The 22,488-nt window shown below is 41.9% G+C and overlaps 1 protein-coding gene across 1 annotated transcript in view; it reads right to left on the bottom strand.

The window, feature by feature from the left end:
• Positions 1–9,235, bottom strand: part of IL13RA1 (interleukin 13 receptor subunit alpha 1) — a 49,588-nt gene extending 40,353 nt beyond the window's left edge. The window contains exons 1-2 of the mRNA XM_087829357.1: positions 9,136–9,235; positions 3,582–3,721 (exon numbers count right to left, since the gene is read on the bottom strand). Of these exons, the coding sequence (XP_087685483.1) occupies positions 3,582–3,721; positions 9,136–9,214 (219 nt within the window). The 5' untranslated portion in view covers positions 9,215–9,235. The remainder of the gene's footprint in view (positions 1–3,581; positions 3,722–9,135) is intronic.
• Positions 9,236–22,488: the final 13,253 nt, after the last annotated feature.

Below are 22,488 nucleotides of genomic sequence, written 5' to 3' on the forward strand. Positions count from 1 at the left end.
TCCTGAACGTTAGGACCAACGTTATTTGGCTGGATCAAAACTTTCCCAGCTGCAGATTCCTTTCTCAGAAGGAAAGGGGTGTCAGCTTCAGCTCTGCCTCTCTGGATGCCTGAATGGAACAACAATCTTTTAATTTATTCACCTGGTGAGAATTGCCTATCTCTTGGTGGTGAAAGATACTATCTAAAATCTGATGCCAGATCCTTCTTCCACTTGCCACATTGGGAAACTATTTAGAGATTGTTAAAACAGTGGTGGAGGACAGCCACTTAAGCTATTTTATTTTATTTTTTAAGAATCATTTATAATCCTTGACTCATCTTAATGGTCTTCAAATCTGAAGACTGAAAATGACCTCAGGGGTTTATCTCATTTAGCAACTTGAGACCTTTAGACATTCACATAAGCCCCTTAACATGTACAAACTATCATAATGCCACTTCTGCAACATGCTTCAAAGGATATATGTACCCTAGTTTTGTCTGATGATATTAATGCTGGATCCAAAGGACAAAAACAGGAAAGGAAAATTACTCCCATCGTTTACTCTCAGCCTCAAGATTGTAACCTTCAAAAGATTTAGATGGGAAATCCCCTAGCGCTAATTGGAAGGAATAATCTATTTTTATCACAAATGTGGGATTTATAGCTTCCAACAGCTGTCAAATGGCTGGAATAAATGACTTTAAGCAGAGGTCACCCTTTGTGTTCTCCATTTGGTTTCTTCAGGGGCAAAATGAAAGGCACATGATCAAATGATAATATTAGGTTGCAGCATATGATATTACCTATAAAAGTGGCAATTGCTTATGGTTCAACCTAACAATAGTAGTAATAATAAAAGCTAACAATTACTGAAAACTAGCTCTGTGCCAGGTGCATTAAAAACATCTCCTTTTCTTTTTTATTTATTGATTTGAGAGAGAGAGAGAGAGAGAGAGAGAGAGAGAGAGAGAGAGAGAGAGAAATTGACTTGCTGCTCCACCCATTCGTGGATTCACTGGTTGATTCCTGTATGTGCCCTGACTGGGGATCAAACCCACAACCTTGGCGCATCAGGGTGATGCTCTAACCAACTGAGGTACCCGGACAGGGTCCACAAATATCTCCTTTTAATACACACACCCTTCACATGAAGTAGATACAGCTCACCCTTGAACAATGCAGGGTGGGGTACCAACACCCCCTCCAGCAGTCTAAAACCCTCATATAACTTTGGACCTACAGTTGGCCCTTTAAATACGCAGATTCAACCACACAGAGATTGAAAACAGCATTTTTGATCTGCAGTTGGGAAACAGTAGGTGGGAATGCAGAAATACTGTTTTTGATCCGTAGTTGGTTGAACTTGCAGATGCGAAACAGGCACATACCAAGGGCCAATTTTATTTATTGAAAAAAATCAGCATATAAGTGAACCTGTGCAGTTCAAACCTGTGTTGTTCAAGGGTCAACTGTACTATTATTAGCTCATCCCCTTACCAGCCTTTACAAACAAGGAAATGGAGGCTCAGAGAGGTTAAGTGACTTTCCTAAGATCACACAGCTTGAAAGCGGAAGAGACAAAATTTCAAATCCAATTCTGATTACACTGCCTCCTCAAGTTACTTTTAAGTTTAAATTTCTGTAAGTATACTGAGGAATTAACCTCATTTCTAGGTTATAATACTGGCATGTCTACCTGACTGATGCTTGAGTGCTGTTAACAAGCTAACAAATAAGGACCTGTTAGAAAAAAAAGTGACCTTTCCTCAAGATTTCAATTAGATACGTAGGGAAGACTTAAGGGTCTCTCCTGGAATTTCTCAAGGTTGAACTACCAAAAATTGCTACTAAGCCTCCAAATGCCTAAGGCCCCTCCTTAGGAACAAGAGGAAGCCAACACTGTGAAAAGCAGAACTCTAACTACTCAAGTTTCACTGCTAGGAATATTACAGGCTTCCGCATTTAGAGGACCTCTTTTAAAATGCAAATCCTTCTTACTAGTCTCAATTCTTTTTTTAATATGTTTTTTAAATTGATTTCAGAGAGGGGAAGGGAGAGGGAGAGAGAGAAACATCAATGATGAAAGAGTCATTAATCAGCTGCCTCCTCCACATCCCCCTACTGGGGATCGAGTCCACAACCTGGGCATGTGCCCTGACTGGGAACCGAACCATGACCTCCTGGTTCATGGGTTGACGCTCAACGACTGAGCTACACCAGCTAGGTGACTAGCCTCAATTCTTTATAAATTAACACCTAAACCTTAATTAACACCTCAGCAAGAAAAGGTCGAGGAAGGCAGATTAGCACATTTCCCTCAAGAGAAAGAGCCTATCTCATCCTCACTTTATTAAGCCTTCACAGGCATTATTTTCCTTGTCCCAGCAAAACCAGGGAAGTGAGTAGAGCCACACTTTTACACAAGGAAACTGAAGCTCAGGGAGGCCTTTTCAATTTAAGTAATTTACCTCAGGCCACTGAGCTAGCTAAGTGGCTCACCAGCTAGAACCTAGTTCTCCTGACTCTTTCTGCCACCAAATTGCTTGAACTGGTGATTTCACAATTCACTGCTCCAAAGTACTGTCACTAATAACTTTTGCTCAGTGGTTAGAGCGCTAGCCCAAGGACTGAAGGGTCCCGGTTCGATTCTAGTCAAGGGCATGCACCTCGGTTGCAGGCTTGATCCCTGGGTCCAGTTGGGGTACATGCGGGAGGCAACCAATCAATGTGTCTCTTACATCGACCTTTCTCTCTTTCTTTCTCTCTCTCTTTTTTTCCACTCTCTCCGAAAAGCAATGGAAGAAATATCCTCGGGTGAGGATAAAAAACAAAACAGCTTCTCATTTGGCCTCCTCAAAAGCCTAGACAAAGTCAACCGCAAACATCCCCCCACACCCCCTCCCACTGAAAGAACGTATAAAGATAAAAAACAGCTTTGAACAGATGACCTGAACCTGTAAATTAGAAGGGGCTACAAATCAATAAAGCCCAAGAGAAAATTCCGTTGAATAAGATTATTATAAAGAACCCAAAATTATCCAATCTTGTTAACAAAAATTCACTTAAATCGGTCAACTACATCAACTAAAAAGGTTGAAAGTTCCCTTCATTTTTCCTCAGGCATCAGGAAACTTCTGGTTAACTCCACTGGCCACTGACGTCTTATTTTTTTTTCACTTGCCATGCAGCCCTTTGCTTTGCATCACATAGCTCTTACGTATCTATCTGTGCATGTGATTAGCAAGATGGTGAATGTGAAAATTCCCTGAGAAACTGAAAATGTTATATAGATAGAAGGCTTTAGGCAGGAACACAGGAACCAATTTTAACAGAATTATTTATTGAGTGTCTAACAGATAAATATATCTAGTATTTCCTATCAGAGAATCTCAATGGCATTTATCAAATAATTAGTAAATAATTTCATATGTTCAATTTCCTCAACAATTGTTTCTGTAATTTTCCCAGTTAAAATTTAGACATTGCCCCAAATAAAATTCTCACCCTGAAGTAAGATTAGAATTTGGCTTATTCTTGGCTCCAATTCATAGTGTTAATTTTACCTCATTAATACCATAAAGTTCCAGAAAACTTACCTTATCCTGCTTGTTGCCAAAATGACTAAAATACCATAGACTACAATTCGGGCTGGCTCCTTCAGGAGGATTCCATGTCCATATTACTGTGCAGAGGTTTTCAACAGAAACACTCAAATTTGTCACCGGTGGCTGAGGTTCTGGTCAAATCAAGCATAAGAAATAAACTTGTCAATATCAGTCTCTGTTTGGGGTGGTTCATTTAATTCATTCCTCCAAGTCTTATAAGTCAAGAATAAGAAAACTGAGTAGAAATATCTAATGTTTATTGAGACAGGCACTGTTCTCAGTACTCTCCACATATTCATCTGTTGAATCCTCATAACCTTATGTGAAAGGGACTATCAGCCTCATCTTAAAGATGACGTGACTGAGGCACAGGGACCTTGAATCACTTGTCCCATATTCTAAGGCTAGTGAATGACAGAGCTGGGTGCAAACCCAGAAATTCGTGTGGCTCCAAGTCCACATTCTTCACCACTTGCTATAAAGAAAAGAGTTTATTCTTAAATTCCTAAGCTTTCCTCCTGCAGGAATTTGGGGTTCCCCACACTTGGGATCCATATCTCCCTCAATACAGTCACTTACATCTCAGTAGTTCTGCCAGTGAGTTTAAGTGGCTCATTTGCTTGCTAACGTGATCTAGCAATTGTTTTTATAACTTTTCCAAAGTACTGAGAAAGAGATTTAACAGACCTTGCTGTTCCCCTGAGGTCTGACACTAACCAGCTGGAACTGTAGCTTTAGCTAATCTGAGGAGGGAAGGAAAGAGGAGAAACTGTGAGCCAGTATCTTAAAAATGGGTTTTATTTGGAGGAAGTCTCCACAAAATATTTACTCACTATTGCTTTCAACCCAGCTCTAAGATCAGGGAAAGGACCCAGGACTACAAAAATCATCCCCCAGATACTGGGTGAGGGGTGTATAGGAGTGTTCTATCCTACCTTTGCAATCTTTCTGTAAATCAAAAATTATTCCAAAATAAAATTTATTAAACTAATTTTTAAAACACCCTCCCAATTATCTATAAAGTGGTAGACTTAATAATTAATTACTTAAGGACTATAGTTATATTAATTTATCAATCAATAGAATTATACTTCATACCCTGTGGCAATACTTTGGAGTGCACTGGGCCTCTTACATAACCTGTAATACTTACAGCATTACTTTCCTCTTTAACTAAACAAAAAAATTCCATGTGTCCCAAAAATATCAACCCCACAGGCACTACGTAGTTGGGATTTCCCAAACACTCAGTTTTGTACATAGCAGCCTTCAAAGGCCCTAGACTCTTAATACTTATTTCCTCTCCCGACTCTACTACTAGTAGATTTTCGGCAAGGTAGAACAGAGGCCCAAAGGTGGGGAGGAGCAGCCCACAGCAGTCCAAGCCCTTATGGAAACACAGAATTCCTATTGCACTTCATTCTAACCCAGTTAGTGCCAGAGAGCACCAATGGCTCAGGCAACAGGATTTGAAGTGACTACAAGTGTACAGCTATTCCACTTTGGCCCTTCTAACCTCACATCAATGATGTTTTGAAGACAAATCATTTGTCAGGTAGAGAGCCTCTACTAAAAGCTTGCTCCTACTGAAGACTATAATCTACTTTAGGATTATCTGCCTTATTTTGCAGGTTCCAGAACCACACTGCATCAAACGTTCTGAAACAACCTTTCCACCTACCTACCTCCCACTCCCACATAAAAATTAAAGCCCTGATAGTAAAATTATTACCTATTTATGGTACAATTAAATCGAACTGTAATTTTCAAGTAATTTAAGACCTTCTAAAGTCTTACTTTAACCTCAGTATTTTTATAGAACAATAGCCTGCTCTATTTCCAATCTCACAAATGGGTTTAATTCCCCCCCCCCCCCACCTGTTTTGAAGTGTCCTTTAGTTAGATCTTATTGTTTTGCATTTTAGGCTACTTGTAGATATCTGCTATCCTTTTTTTCCTGATGGTTCCTTCCACTTTTCTTGAGACTTTTCTACTTCCTATACTTTAAAACACACACATACACACACATACACAGAGATATACACACACTGAAACTTTAAATACAGTCTCCAAATGTTTAAGTATATATGAATACATGTATGTGTATAACACATCCAGACATCTACATAAATAAGTGCAGACTGTACTTCTAGTAAAGTTCTCTAACAGCAGCTCACATGTAGTAGGGCATAAAATTTCAGTATAGTGTAGTGACTAAGAACATGGGCTCTGGAGCCAGACTGCCTGAGTTCATATGCCTGCTCTGCTACTGACTAGCTTCCAAGTTACTTAACCTCTCTATGCCTCAGTTTAGAGGATGATCATAATACCCTAAAGATTATTATGAGGATTAAATGAGGTAATACAAAAAAAATGCTCAGAACAGTACCTGACACAGAGCAAGTGCTAGATAAATGTTAGCTGCTTTCTTTCTCTTTGAAGAAACAAAACGGTTCTAAACAACTGCTTTGGTTTTCTCTGGAGGTGATATGTGCTCATGGCCTTTGAGACAGAACATCTCTCTTCTACTTGATAAACTTTCCTTGGGCATCTAATTCACCCATTTCTTAAAGGCTGATCACTGACTTCAGAAAGCAAAGCAGGAAGGAGAGAGGGACTCAAGTAGCTCCCCCAACTAAACTTTAAACCTCGAGTGAGTATGTGTGGTAATCTAGCACAATAGCCTATTCTAATTAGGAATTAATAGGATCAATGCTCTTTCTAATAAGGCATGTTGCTTGGCTAATAGTTTTACATGCATATTTTGGGAAAAGTTAAGGAAATAACAAGAATCACATGAGTCATCCATCTCCTTCCTTTACATCTACTCAGTCATCAATGTCTGTCCATTTTTTCTTGCACCAACATCTCGCTCTCTCATTCCAGTTACACTAATGTGCTCTGCTGGGACCCGTGAGGCAGTCAGTCATGGTCTTGGACAGGAGGTGTCCACAACACAACTTTCTAGTAGACACCTTCAACCCTAGATTCCTGCATAGCTTCACACTCCAGCAATCCTCCTCACCCAGTGAAGTCTCCCTGTTCGATTCTCCTCCAGTGTAACTCTCCCACTATGCCACCCACTCAGGGCTTTCAAGGGAAAATAAAGCTCTTCTGCTTGGACTGACTTTGCCAGTGCACCCTCTTGCCAAGCTGGGCTCCTCACTGACCACAGAAGAACACTCTTGCCCTCTCACACCAGGGCCTCTGCTCCTGTTATCCCCACCCCCACTGCCAATAACTTCACCTATTCAAATTCCACCCATCCTGAAGGTCTAGCTCTAATTTTACCTTTTCCATGAAACTACTAGCCTTCACAGTTTCCCCTCTTTTGAAAGCCTACAGTACTTGTTATTGTTTGGACCATACAGTCTGACAATTATAAAGCGAGCCTCCAAACTATGATCATTCACTTCATAACAGGTGGCCTGTACATACTTTTATGGGCTCCAACCAGTCCTGCCCTGCTACTCTGGGAGGCACCCTGCTCCTCTCCCAGCCAAGGACTCCCCTCTAAACAAAGAGGCACTGCTACAGTGGTTAAGGCCTCTGAAATCAGGCTGCCAGGGTTGGAAGCTTGGCTGCTCCACTCTACCAGCTGTGAGACTTCGAGCAAGGCTCTCTAGCCTCACTGTGCCTCAGCTTCCTCATATACAAAATGGGACTAATAACAGTACCTACAGGATAACTTTTGTGTAAAGATTAAGTGAAATAGTACAAATGAGAAACTTAAAACACTGCGTGGCATAAACACTATATAAATGCTAGTTGGTGTAATTAATTCGTGCCACAATGGGGGCTACCACTCTAAACAGACTAAACTAAGCTGTTTCATCTTCTAAACACTCAAGATTAGAGCCAGAAGAGCCCTTAGAGCTTACAGAGTTCACAGAAAACTGCTGCCTAAGGAAGGGGAAATGACTAGCTCAGAGTCCAACAGCTGGGAAATGTCAGACCACTAAAACTCAGTTCTCCTGTTTTTTTCTTCATCATGCCGCAATGCAATTCTATCAATATTTCTAATAGGAAAAAAGTTTCTATATTCTAAAGTAATCAAGTTGCCAATGAAACCCTGTGATAAAACTGATTAGGTTGGGGCTTGCTGGTATTGTTTAGAAGGTCAGCTGTTGTTTCAGGTGTGTGTGGGAGTCTGTAGGAGGAAGGGTGCTGGAGTAGCACTGTGAAAATCAGGAGACTAAGGAGGAGGGTGACCTTAAACAAGTCCCTTCCCTTCTATGGACAGCAGTTTCCCCAATAATTATGGGAATCGGATCTCTCCAAACTAGAGTCACCTTAGGGGCAAGGATGATGCAGTACACACTCAGGTTCTAAGCAAATGTGCAGAGCCTGGCTGAGTACAAAACTTGAATACTTATTGAGTGACAATTTTCAAACCTCTCTCAGGTCTCTACTCAAATGCCACCTTTTCAAGGTCTTTCCACTCTATCCTCTTTACAATGGCAAACCCCTTCTCAGCTTTTGTTTTTCTACATAGTACTTAGCAGCACCTGAAATACCTATATGCACCCCCACCGTGACTCTGCCAAAAGCAGATAAGCTACACAGGGCGGGGACTTGATTTGTTTTGCTCAACCCTGCATCCCAGCCCAGAGAACACTGACTGGCACAGAGCAGACTGCATATGTTTTGTTGACTGGATTGAGGACTTTAAGGTTTTCTAATCAGCATTTCAACCTGGGTTTCAAAGCACACCAGGCAGGTGAAAATGCAATAAGCAAATTGTGGGTGTCTGTGTCAACGCGATCATAAACCCCATCAACTTTGGAGCTACTGTCATCACCCAAAATATCCAAAAGACCACTCGTGCCAGAAGCTGTCCGTGAGAGAGTCACTGGCCCCCAACTTTTCACAGTGATTCTGAGGCATTAAATAAAAGTTGCCGCACAGGGTGAGGGGTATCCGCAAACTCTCTATACTTTCTTTGCAACTTTTCCGTAAATCAAGTTATTCCAAAATATAAAGGTTATTAAAGAAAAACCAAAAAAGCATCCGCGTGTCTGCTGCTCTGGGTTTCCCAAAGGATTTCTTCGACGCCAGAGGAGGCCGTGACCGGCACATCGTTTTTCTACCAGGACTAGGACCTTCAGAGGTTCCCTTCACTCCCACCCCTTGACTGGACTGGGCTGGCCCGGATCTCGGTCGCCGTCCTCGCTGGCTCCTGGCCCCTCATTCCCTCCTGGACTTCCAGGTTACATTCCGGGTCTGTTCCGCCGCCCCCTTACGCCGCTGGCGTGTTTCTTCCCGACCGCACAAGGGAAGTGCAGCGGCAAGTGTTCGTTCTCCAGCTCCGCCGTCGTCGCCCTGGACCCGGAAAGCCCCACCGCCCTGGGTCCCCCACCTCGAAGCGGCGCCCGAGGCCACAGTCGCTGATCGCCGGGCGTCCAGAGTACAGACCCCAGCGCACATTCGGGTCCCGGCCCCTGGCCCCCGGAGCCCTCGCCGCCCTCGCCGCCCTCGCCGACCTTCCCGGCCCCGTCCCCCTCCGCCCTTCCGCTGCCACCCGGAGCCCGAGGGCCGCACTCACCCGTGGGCGCCGCGTCCCCGCCGCCGGCGACGCTGAGGAGCAGCGCCCACAGCCCGCAGAGCCGCGCTGGCAGCTCCATGCAGCCCCTCGCCTCGGAGCCGGGCGGGTGGCGGCAGCCTGGCCAGTCTCCGCCTCCTTCGCTCCTGCTCCCACTTCCCGGCTCCGCCGCCCCGGAGGCCAGGGCAGGCGAAGTCGGGAAGGGCCGCCCTGCCCCGCCCGGCCCCGCCCCCCGGCCGCAGGTAACCCGAGCCAGCTAGCGCGGGGGAGGGGGTAGAGCTGGCGGGGTGCGGCCGCTCCGGCTCAGACGCTCGACACCTGTCCTCGCCGCCGCTCCCACCTTCCTGAGTCTCCCCACAGGTCAAACAGAACTTCCTTGACCACGTCGGGGCCCAGCCCTAGCGCCTGCAGGTCCCGCCCCCCAGCTCCCAGGCCCGCGCAGCCCCCACGTGCCTACTTGTGCAGCCTCGGGTGAGCTAAGGACTGTGCCCTGCTGGGCACTGGGGCAGGGCCATCTACCGGGAAGAGCCTTGGCCTGGGAGTCTAGAGGCATGGTTTCTAATCGTGGCCTCTGAGCCATTGTTTCCTAAACTGTGACTCCAGGGTTAGTAATCCCAGCCCGACCTCACCGGGTTGACTTGGAAGACCACAGATTGGACTTGGAGGGAGTGGCTTTGTGAAAAGGACTAAAGGTATATTTGAATAATACATAATGTTGGGGGGTTGGGGGGCACAGCTCTAAATATGACGGTCAGTGCCATACTGTGTACTTGGGTTTTTTTAAAGCACAGAACTAACTTTTTGCGTGTTTCTTTTTCATGGGTATGTACTGAGAGGATGGAAAGTGAGTCAGGAGGATACACATTATATAGAGAAAGTGAGTGACCGAAGGTAATTGATGCTGGGGGTGGGGGAAACTGGAAACCCTTTATTCGTTTCCTATTGCTTCTGTAATGAATTACCACGAATTTGCTAACTTAAAACATCACAGTTACATTAGAGTTCTGGAGGTCAGAAGTCTCGCTGGGCTAAAATCAAGGCATGGGCAGAGCTGCCTTCCTTCTGGAGGTTCTAGGGGAGAATGTTTCCTTGACTTTTGTAGCTTCTAAAGAGTGCCCAAATTCCTTGGCTTGTTGCTATACCACTCAGACCTCTACTTCCCTTGTCACATCTTCTTTCACTCTGACCCTCCTGCCTCCCTTTTTCATTTCTAAAAACCCTTTTGATTAGACTAGACCTACCAGATAATCCACGATAACCTCCCCATCTCAAAACCCTTGATTTAATCAGACCTGCAAAGTCCCTTTGCCAGGTAAGGTAACATGTTCACAGTTGTCTGGAATTAGGACATGGACATGGTGGGTGGGGAACATGATTCTGTTACCACCTGCCAAAAAGAGTCGTGTCTGCATGGATGAGCCCCACTAACTGAGGTGTATTTTGGTTGAATTAAGCCAATGTATATACCTGAAATCTGTTGCAAAAAATATAGCAATAGCTGGGCCAGCTTGGCTCAGTGGTTGAGCATCAATTTATGAACCAGGAGGTCACGGTTCAATTCTAGGTCAGGGCACATGCCCGGCTTTTGGGCTCCATCCCCAGTAGGGAGCGTGTAGGAGGCAGCTGATCAATGACTCATATTGATATTTCTATCTCTCTCTCCCCCTCCCTTCCTCTCTCTGAAATCAATTAAAAAAACCTATTTAAAAAAATATAACAATAAAAATGTTGATAATACATGTAGCCCAGACCCTCTCCAAAGGGCATGGGAATGTATAACCTATCCAAAACAAAGGCCTCACTCTTGGCCCTCAAATTCAATGAATATTTATTGTCCTTTTAAGAACTATGGTAGGCAGTCATTAAAGGCAGGTCCTGCCAACAAAAAGCTACATCCAGTGAGAGGGGCTATCATAAAGGCAAGAACAAGGAACCATGGGGCACAAAGAAGGGGCACCTTATGGGAGCAAAGGGGCAAGGGAGGCTTCCAGAGGGCAGGCCTGTGTGTGCTGAATTTTGGGATATTGAGTCCTGCGGTTCAAGGTTCATAATAAATCCTTGCCTGCATATATTATTGAGCAAAATAATGTTTATGAAAACACTTTGTAAACTACCGAAGCCTGTAGAACTGTGAGATTATTTCTGTTATTATTTCTTATAATGTAATTTCTGAATTCCCCTACAAACTGGCCAGCCATTCTCTAACCTAAGACCTCTCCTCCCTGTCACCACACACATGCATACTTGTTGACATTTGCCATAAACATTTTACAATAAGTTTATAACAATGTCTTTAAAACAATTATGTCATCTTCCTTTAAGAAGTCTCCAGTGAGAACCGGAGCCCCTGAGGACTGGCCGAGTGCCATTGGGTACATTGTCTGCATAGACTGAGCAAGTACTTAATGAAAGAACAGTAATGGCAGGACTGATTAGGAAAATATGGGTCAGGACTTGTCATTAGCCTCCAGAAAAGACCCTGAGAATCTGGACATTGTGAGCAAAAAGACAAAGAGCAGTGGCATGACCACAATAGTTCTGGCCTGTTGTCTATAAGAATGTTACAGTCAGTTCCACTTCCTCTGGACCCTAAACTTCAAACAACATTAAAAATTTTTTTTGAAGAAAGTGGCAAGGTTTAGGAATGCTGTTTCTTCAACATCACATTTTTATTTGTAATTTTTATGTACTTTTACTCAATGAGCATCTTGGATGGAATTAGGCCACTGTCCTGGTCTGCGGGAAGATGAAAATAAATGGAAGGCTTTCCAGGAACTGCAATAAACAGAGCTCTCATTTTGTCTTTGCGTAATCAAAGTCATGATGAGTCACCATCAAGTTTAGCTGCTTTAACCCTTAATTCATTGTGAACCCTGATGACTTGAGTGTGAGACTACCTACCATTCGACTTTATTTGCATTTTAGCCTGAGGTGGCTGACCTATGTACCTCAGTCCCTCTACTTGGCTTTTTTGATCTTTCTCCTTCTCACTAAGGCTTTCTCCTTTTCCGTAAGTGGAATTAGAAAAGGGCACAAACAAGAAAATATCCAGGAGGAAAGAATAATGTCCCTCTTTTCAAAGTCAGGTCTTTTTATTTTTTTATTTTTTTATTTCAGGGTTTTTATTTTTATTTTTATTTTTTATAATTTTTATTTTTGTTTAAAGTATTACAAATGTCCCTTTTTCTCCCCAGTGACCCCTTCCCCCCCCCCCCGTTTCTTCCCCCTCCCCAGTCACTCTCCCCACCATTGTCCGTGTCCTTGGGTTGTGTATATATGCACATAAATTCTTTGGTTTTCCAGCCAGTTAGAGACACCCTCCTGAGTTCATAGCTAAGAATTCTGGCTCCTTGGGCAAAAATCTCACAAAGGGACTTCTAACTTTTGTTAGACAAAACTGAAGGGACCCTCACCTTCACTGCAAAGCAAAAAGGGAAGTAGTAAGTAGGGGGTTTCCCTCCTCTGACACTAGAGCAATGGTTCCTAATGGGGCCAATTTTGCCTTCCGAGGGGACATTGGGTAATGGCTAGAGATATTTTTGGTGGTCACGACTTGGGGCTGTGGGTCTGCTACTGGCATCTACTGCAAAGAGGCCAGGGATGCTGCGAAACATCCTACTATGCACAGGCCTGTACCCCACAATGAATACCTACCCGGCTCAAAATGACAATAGGGCCAAAGGTGAGAAATCCTGAGCTAATATCCTCTTTGTTATCTTTTGTACTTCACCCCTACCTCCCCATTGTCCTCATGCCCACCAAAAATTCTTGAGAGATTAATGCTAAAAGAACTTATCCCTAATACCTTCTTTCCTCGTATCTAGTGCTCCTAGTTTCTCCACCCCATCATATAGCAGTCACATCATAAAACATCTCTCAGAACTCTTCTCCACCCTCCTCACCTGCACTGTTCTACTCAGATCTCGATGGCCTTTCCCTTATACTATCAGTACAGTCTTCAAGTCCACCCTCCCTGAGATAGATCTTCCCAGTGTGCAAATCTGATCATTTCACTCCCAGTTTAAGTTTCTTAAGTGACCACCCCTCCCCTCAAATGCCACAAAGGGCAGTCATAACCTCTTTGCCTACAGACTTCTTTCTTCATGGCACATTCCCCTAACTCTTCCAGCTTCATCTCCTGCCAGGCTCCCCAAGTCACTTGTACTCTCACACTCTTAGCTAGCTGGCCACCTTTAGGCCGAATGTCCCTTGTAGGCATTTTGTTTGGCCAATGCCATGTTTAAATTTATAAGTTAAAAGTGAAAAGAAAATCAGAAGATCTTGCATAACACCCCTGATTTCCAGCTTCCCTTGAGAAATCAGAAGTTCTGGTAACACTGGACCTGCATTCCAGTGTACCAGCAGTCAGCAGGCGCTAAGCAGGGGTGACCACTTTAGCAATAGGACACATGCTTCCTGGCCTGGTCTGGCACTCACTTATTACTTGTCTGGCCCCTGTTTCTCACCGCTGATATTTTCTCACTATAAATCTTTCCTCTTGCTGTTTCTTTGCTCAGGAAGTGTTTCCATTCCTCAAATGTCATATTTTTTTGAATTCTTTAACCCCCAAATGTAAAATTCTTTACTCCCTCGTATGTGTGTGCTCATCGCACTTGACAAATTCTCTACCATAGCAAATGACACAGAGGCTTGTGTGCATGTCTTTTTCTGCCACTGGACTCAAGTTCCTGGAGGCCAGAGACAATGTCCAGGGTGACCCAGGATTTTCACATAAGAGGGGCTTAGGGACAGTAATCTGATTGGAAGGGACAACACCAGGGGGCTTGTCTTGAAGCCATCTGTGTACAGCAAGCACATTGCTCTTACTTAGATCATAAGTTTATTTGGGACAGCTTGAGGAAAGATACCATCTGGCACCACAGAGAAGATAGCGATGAACGTAATGTGGCCAGTGATATGCCATGCCCTCAATGTGCAGGTTTAATTGACTTGAAGTTTCTGCGGCAAGTGGTTTTCTTCTACAAGTTCAGTGTGGTTCACTCAAGGGAGTGCTGTTTGCACAGGAGGCCTGTGACAGGACCCTTCAGGTGTATCCTGAGTCAGAATAGCGTGATGCTGGGGTGTCTGAGCCAGTCTGCTGAGGCCCATCAACCTCTAGGTCTCTAAAGTCTACAGCTATTATTGAATTGACTCTTGGATTCAATAAGGCACTCCTCTGCTCAGAACTCTCCAATGGCCTCCAAGGCCCTACCCCATTCCACCTCCCAACCTCCTCTCCTGTTCTCGCCCAGCATGCTCTCCTCCAGCCACGCTGTCCTCATGTCCATTCCTCACACTAGCCAAGTACACCCCTGCTTCAGGGCCTCTGCCCTGCCTATTTCCTCTGCTATTTGCTCCCACCTCAAAGAGAGCCACATGTCGACATCTCATAGAGGTTACCCTGGCCACCACATCCAAAATTGAAAACCCCATCCATACTCACTCCCTATCCCCTTCCAGGGTGATTCCGTCTTGCCACACTCGAGTATAAGCTTCACAAGGGCAGGGGATTTATTCTGATTTGCTTCCAGCTGTATCCCTACTACTCAGAACTGTCCTTGATTCATAGTACATATTCAATAAATATTTTAATGAATGAAGAAATTACACTTTGCCAGGTGCTGTGAAGGATACCAACCAACCAATCAACCAACCAACAAAAAGCAGCATTTCTTGTTGTTGCCCTTGGGAAATTTCCAGTTTAAGTTGTAGAAAGGTATATAAAGCAATGAGAGAAAATGCAAAAAACAACCAGAAACAGTAAAAATGTTCATTTGGGCATATAGATTGGTACCTGTGAGACAGACCAGTGTGGTTGGAATTGCTTTTAAAGGCTTCTTGGAGTAGATTGGAGTTGAACTAGACCTTGAAGGTTGACCAGCACAGAGAGACAGAGAGACAGAGAGACAGAGAGACAGAGAGAAGCTATCAGTTTATGGCTGGATCTTGAGCAATAAGGAATCATACAGACTTTTACGAGCCAGGCAGTGACATAATAAGAGTGGTGTTTGTAGATCTGGTTTCTAAGATGAATTACCATACTTCTTTAATGCTTACCCAGTAGCAAGGAGCCTGGGGAAAGACACTTTGAGGTGTTAACAGTCAGGGACCTAGTCAGCCTCCAGGTGAACTGCTGTGGCCATCACACCCATGGGCTGTGAGGCTGATTCTTCCCTGGGCCCAATGACTTGGGGTGCTGCTCCAAGAAAGAGTGAGCCCCTGGGGTCTGGCATCTACTCTCTCTTGTTCTCTTTGAGAGCATTCAATATCCCCTCCAGTCGCTCCACGGCCTCATCCCTTCAGGCTGAAACCTGCCTCTGAATTGGCCCTATTCTGCTTTCTGACACTGGTCTCTGAAAGAGGAAGAGCCTCTGCGTCACAGTAGCCTCCTTTGGCTTCTGGTTGAGGTGCTGGTGCTGTCATTGCTGCCCCTACTCCAGCATCTCAGCCAGGATCCCCTGACACCTTTTCATGGTGTCTTCTTCACCGCGGATGTCTAACCCCATTGATGCCTCACCCCTCAGTTCCCCAGCAGCATTAGTATCTCTCTCCATCCCTCCCTCTCTTCTCAGCCTCAGGACTCCTGGGTTTAAAGATTCAAAACATCATTTGCATGTTAGTCGCTTGCACCTCCTTGCCCTGAAAAGTCTCCATTGTTTGTCTTGACCGTGTAGGGTAATTTATATTTTCATAATATTTATATTTGAACATAGAAACCTCCAGTCCTTCTTCCCTCTTAGTTGTCCCCTCAATCCACAAAGCCTCTATGAGGAGCCTCTTTGTACAGCTGTGACTCCACACCAGGAATCAATTCTCTCATTTGCACATCCCCAGAGGACACTTTGCCTATCTGCCTGTTGGACAGTTCTCTATGCAAGCACAGACTTGAGGTCTCACTTTTCACTTGGAAAGCACTGAGCTTCGGGATGGGGGTGTAGCAAAATCCACCCTCATTTAGTCTACAAATTACTCCATCTCTCCCACAACCCCTCACCTGAATTGCCCTTTCTGGATCTGTACTACTTAGAGAAAGTGGACTGCAGCCCTGCCTCACTGGTAGCATCTCTAGTGCTGTGCTTTGGCTGTGTGTGCTCTGGGCTAGAACCAAAGACCAGCCTCACCACTTCCCAGCCACAGAAGCAAAGGCGAGTAATTTAACTTCTCTGCAGCCTCAATTTCCAGGATGGTACCAATCCTTGGGAATTCGTTGAGCTCTGCTTTATGACACAATGTATATTTTAATTTTGTAAATGTTCCATAAGTGTTTGAGGAAAATGTATATTCTCCAATTTTGGGTTCAGTGTTCTACATGTGTCCATTAAATCAAGTATGTGGATTGTGTCAGTCAAATCAGTATACTTGTTGGGGTTTCTGTCTGTGGGACTTATCACTTGCTGAGAGAGGTTTTAAAATCTCACACTATGATACTATGATGAAGGATTGGTTAAGTTCTCCTTATAATTCTGTTGAGTTTGGCTATAGATAGATATGTAGATGATAGATAGATGGATATCTGATAAGAGTGTTTCATCAGATGCATGCAAATCTAGAATTCTTATAGCTTCACAGTGAACAAAGTCATTTATCATTATGAAGCAACTTTCATTGATGTAGGCCTTAAAGCCTATTTAAACAAATGTTATTATAACTTAATAAGCTTTCTTGTCATTAGTATGTGTCTGGTATGTTTCCCACAGCTTCACTTTCTTATCTCTACCATTTTGTTTCAGATTGTGCTCTTGGAAACAACATATAGTGCAAATTTGGTTTTTCTATCCAATGGGAAGTCATAGTCTTTTAACTTTGGAGTTTAGTTCTAATATATTTATACTTATTTCTACTATCTGATTATGTGCCATTTGTACCATTTTTTCTCTATTTATTTTTATTCTCTCCTCTCTTGACTTTTAAATGTTGTGGAGGGCTTGGGGTATTTTTTTTATTACAAGAGCATTTTTATCTTTTGTAAAATAGGCATCATAATAGTATCTACTACAGTGTATGTTGTAAGGATTAAATGAGATGAAGCAACTCATACAAAATGTGTATCCAATGCCTAGCACATAGTAAGCACTAATAAATGTGAACTATATTAGAAGTTCTAGTACTCTTTCATCCTTAGGGTTCCCTCATGTCTTGCAGTTCCGCTTCTGTTGTTCTCCTTTCTGCTGACGTCTCATTTGTTCTCAGTGCTTTTTCTTTCATTTCTCCTTTGCTGCCATTCAATTTCCTGTTTCCTCTTACCCTTTTATCCCCATGGTGGAGCCTCTTGGGGAAGAGAGTCAGGATGGAAGGATTTGGTGGTGCAGCAGAGACAGGAGGAGACAGAGCGGTGCCTTGTCCACTGATTCCCATTCCACAAGATGATAAACTATTGCCCAACATGCAGCCAACTCTGAGCATCACTCTAGGCTAGCCATGGTGAAATTGGATCAGCTGGAATCCTCACTTTCTCTGAAATGAATGTAAAGCCAGAGAACTCACTAGCTAGGATAATATTTACTTCCTTAGCACCTTCACCTGTGAAGTATAGCCAGATGCTCACTGTCCACTCTCAAGAAGAAATCTTGCTGTGGGAGAGTGGGTGTCACCCCACTAGAAATTTGTATATACAAACCAGAGCCTGGAAAGAGGAACAAGTTGTGCTCAAACACATTGTGGTCAGAGGAAAATTTTGTCATCATTGTTGTGACATAGCTACAACTAAATTTAGCAAGCTGTATATATATTTTTTTGTGTATGTGATGCTTGGAGAAAGCAACCCATTGTTTCCAAAAAGCAGAAAAACCCCAGACCAAAGAAGAAGCCCTCTTCTAAGTTGGTATTTTATTGGCATGGTGATTCCTTACTCCAGTTACTTCAGATCTTTGCTTTTTCTCTGTCCTCTGTAGCATGACATTCTTTCAAGATAGATTGTGTCACTGGAGGAACATGGTCACTTGGTGGAGTTTTGGGTGTTTTTCTGTTCCTTGGTGGTTTCCACACTTGGATTATACTAAGTGAAGTAAGTCAATCAGAGAAAGGCAAATACCATATTATTTCATTTATATGTGGAATCTGCAGAACAAAACAAGCAAAATTGAAACAGACTCATAGACATAGAGGCCGAACTGGTGTCTTGCCAGATGGGAGGGAGATAGGGTGCCTGGATGAAAAAGGTGAAGGGATTAAGAAATACAGACTGGTAGTTACAAAATAGTCATGGGTATGTAAAGTACAGCATAGGAAATAGAGTCAATAATATTATAATAACTGTGTATGGTGTCGGATGGGTACTGGAAATATCACGGGGATCACTTTGTAAAGTATATGATCATCTAACCACTGCACTATTCACCTGAAACTAACATGAAATAATATTGAATGTAAACTGCAATTGAAAAATAAAATTAAAAAAAGAAATAAAAAGAGATATTGAACTTCCATATTTTGAATGGGCCTCACTTCAATATGAGAGTCTAATCTTTTCTTTTTTATTGAATTTATTGGGGTGACATTGGTTAACAAAATTATATAGGTTTGGGGTATACAATTCTGCAACACATCATCTGTATACTCTATTGGTATTGTGTATTTACCACCCCAAGTCGAGTTTCCTTCCATCACCATTATCCCCCCTTTACCCTCTCCTACCTCCCCCCACCCTGTTTCCTCTGGCAATCACCATACTGTTGACTGTGTCCATGAGTGGTTCTTTTTTTTTCCTTTGGAAATTAGCATATACTAATTTTATTCTTCATAGTAAATTTTAAATAGATAGTATTTGTATTTTTAAATTTCTTTATTACAAAAGTACAATTTCAACTTGTAATGTAGGTGAAATGCAAACACATTTCTGACTATATACAATAACAAAATTCCTCTCCATGACTGAAAAATTCTAAAAAAACAAACTATAAAATGTACTGGATCTATCTTCATCAAAGGGAATGCTGCTACCAGCATGAAAATAAGAGCAATTTAATTTCTTGCAATCCACAGAAAGTATATGAAGTAGAAGGTGAGATAAACATATGCTGCAGACAGGGGTGCATAGTGAAATACATCTAGGAGGGGAGAGAGATTTAGGAAAGAGTGGGAAAGGGAATGGAGGAGAGAGAGAGAGAAAGAGGGAGATGAGAAATGGGAGAGGTCTTTCAAATGTAGTAGTCAGATAACTATCCAATTTGAAGTGACTCAAAGGGGGTTTTACCTTGCCTTCTATTCTCTCAATTTTTAAAAATCTCAGGACCCCTTTAAATTCTTAAAAATTATTGAGTACCCCAATCCTACTTTCTTCGCCTCTCCCACAGATTCATTCCAAGGGCATGCCTTACTCAATAGCCTACATTGTAAACTATCTCAGGGTTTATATCCTGGGGAACCTAACCTGTGAAAAATGTCTAACATGGTGTCTACCATATTTATGCCTCAAGTATTGAAGTAGTTAGTTTCTTCAGTTATAGGTAGACTTGACTGTAAACAAACTAAATTTAATAACTTCTAGACACTTGTGGCGATTATAGACTTTGTAAATATTCTTCAAATCTCATAAAGTATTTAAGAGATAATGGCATGTATTTAAAATAAGGTATAATTGTTAAGGAAATGCAGATCAAAAGCACAATGAGTTACCATTCCACAGCCATTAGCATGGCCATTTATTTTTAAAAACCACAGGAAATAACAAGCGTTAGTGAGGATGTGGAGAACTTGAAACACTTGTGCATTGTAAAATGTTGCAGCCGTTGTGGAAAACAGTTTGAAGTTCCTCAAAAACTTAAACATATAATTATCATATTATCCAGTGATTCTACTTCTAGGTGTATATCCAAAAGAATTGAAAGCAGGGATGTGAACAGATATTTGTAAACCTATGTTCATAACAACATTATTCACAATAGCTAAAACATGAAAGTGACCCAAGTGTCCATTGATGGATGAACGGATAAACAAAATATAGTATATACATATGGTGGAATATTATTCAGTCTTGAAAAGGGGAAAAATTTGACACATGCTACAACAGTGATGAACACTGTTGACATTATGCTAAGTGAAATAAGTGAGTAACCAAAGGACAAATACTATATTATTCCTTTTATATGAGGTGTCTAGAATAGTCAGATTCATAGAGACAGAAAGTACAATGGTGGTCACCAGAGGCTGAGAGGAGTGGGAAATGGGGAGTTACTGCTTAATGCATACAGAGTTTCAGGTTGGGATGATGAAAACATTCTGGAGATAAATTGTGGTGATGGTTGCACAACATGAACATACTTAATGCCACTGAATTGTACACTTAATGGTTAAAATGGAAATTTTTATGATATGTATATTTTACCACAATAAAAAATAAAACATTTTAAAAAGTATAAATATGACTGAAATCTTGCAATACATTAGTAAATTGGTTACACAGAATAGTTAATGAATTATTTCTTTTTATTGCTAAATAATAGCTCATTGTATGGATATACCACCTTGAAAACATTATGCTAAATGAAAGAAGCCAGTCATAAGAGACCACATATTGTCTGATTCCATTTATTTGAGACGTCCAGAAGAGGCGAGTCTATAGAGACAGAAACTAGTTTAATCATTGCCTAGGGCTGGGAGGAGAAGGGGAATGAAAAGAGGAGTGACTACTAATGATGCTAATAGACACAGGATTTTGGGACAGGAGGGGTTGGTGATGAAACTTAAAATCATTTAATTCATTTTATTTATTTAATTTAGTGATTGATATAAGGGGGGAAGGGAGAGAAAGAGAGAGAAACACTGATTTGTTGTTCCACTTATTTATGCATTCATTGGTTGCTTTTTGTATGTGCCCTGACCAGAGATTGAACCTGCAACCCTGGGTATCAAGATGACGCTCTAACCGACTGAACTACCCAGCCAGGGCTGTGAATTCATTTTAAATGAGTGAATTATATTTCAATAAAGCTGTTGTTAACAAATACATTAATGAAAACCAAAATAATAGAAAAGACTCTTTTGAGGAATATATTTGTTGATTGATCTAGGAAATTAAATGTTTATGCCTCAATGTGGAAAGGTTCATGGGTGTTCTTGTATTTCCTTTCAATCATTCAGTAAGTACTTAGTGAAAACGTTCTTTGGGTAAATAACACTATTGAAGGTACATAGCAATCTACAAAAAACAAAGCATTGTCTTAAAATATGGGATCTGCCTTTCAGAAGGTTGCACTCTGTTTAAGGAGACAAGCCATACACACATGAAATGAGATTAATTAAGGCAATGCAGTGTTGGAGTTCAATTATCAACATGATAATGATTCCATTTGCCACACACAACCAACCAAACTTGCTATTATTATAAAATTAGTGATACTAAAAATAAGATTTTATAGTGGTTAAGAGTAAGGGCTCTGAAGCCAGACTGCCTGGTTTGAATCCTGGCTCCATCACTTTCTGGCTGCATGACCTTATGCAAGTTACCTAACTTCTCTATGCCTCAGCTTCCTCCTTTTGAAAATGGGGATGATTATGATAATAACACACTTCAGAGGGTTGTTGTGTAAGGATTAGATTTATTCATGTAAAGTACTTAGGTCCTGGCACATAGTAAATGCTCAATAAAAGTATTAGTTACTGTTATATCCAGAAAATGATGGGTAATCCGTTTGATGACTATTGAATGTTTAAACATACTTTTTAAAGATACTTCTTAACAGAGCTGTGACTCTTTTGTCAGAGATTTTGGCAGCACATATGCCAGGGTGATATTCAGAAATGTCATGATATTATTGGCTCAAGGTATCTAAACTGTCTACTATCCTGATTGGGCAGAAACTAGGGGTTCAATAAGTACTAGAATTCAATGAAAAAAAGGTAGATTAAAGTGTTAACATTTTGGATGATAAGGTTATGCAATATTTTTTGCTTCTATCTCATTTTTCCCTCAAAATGATTGGATTATTTTATTTGGTTTTATATACTTATTGCTAATATTTGTTTTTTGTCAATTGTTAGTTTTTAAAATTTATCTTTATTGTTGAAAGTATTACAGATGTCCCCTTTCTTCCCATTGACCCCCTCCACCCTGCACCCCCAGGCCTTCACCACACTACTGTCTGTGTCCACGGGTTAACATTTGAAGCCTACAGAAATGTATAGGGACCAACATGATGGACACACATATACCAATTAAACTGGGTTATAATTTTAATAAAGTTAGCTTTATTAAACTGTAATACTGTACCATATTTGCCCAAGTGTGCTTTCTTTCTTTTTAAGAATTAAGACATAGACAGAGTTGACACCCCATATGCACTGTTCCCAGAGTCTCTCTTACACCATCTCTCCTTAGAGTTCTCATTATCTTGAATATTTTTATACTATTACTACAAT

This window comes from Miniopterus natalensis, chromosome X (assembly GCF_054644295.1).
Source record: "Miniopterus natalensis isolate mMinNat1 chromosome X, mMinNat1.hap1, whole genome shotgun sequence".
NCBI classification, from domain to species: Eukaryota; Metazoa; Chordata; class Mammalia; order Chiroptera; family Miniopteridae; genus Miniopterus; species Miniopterus natalensis.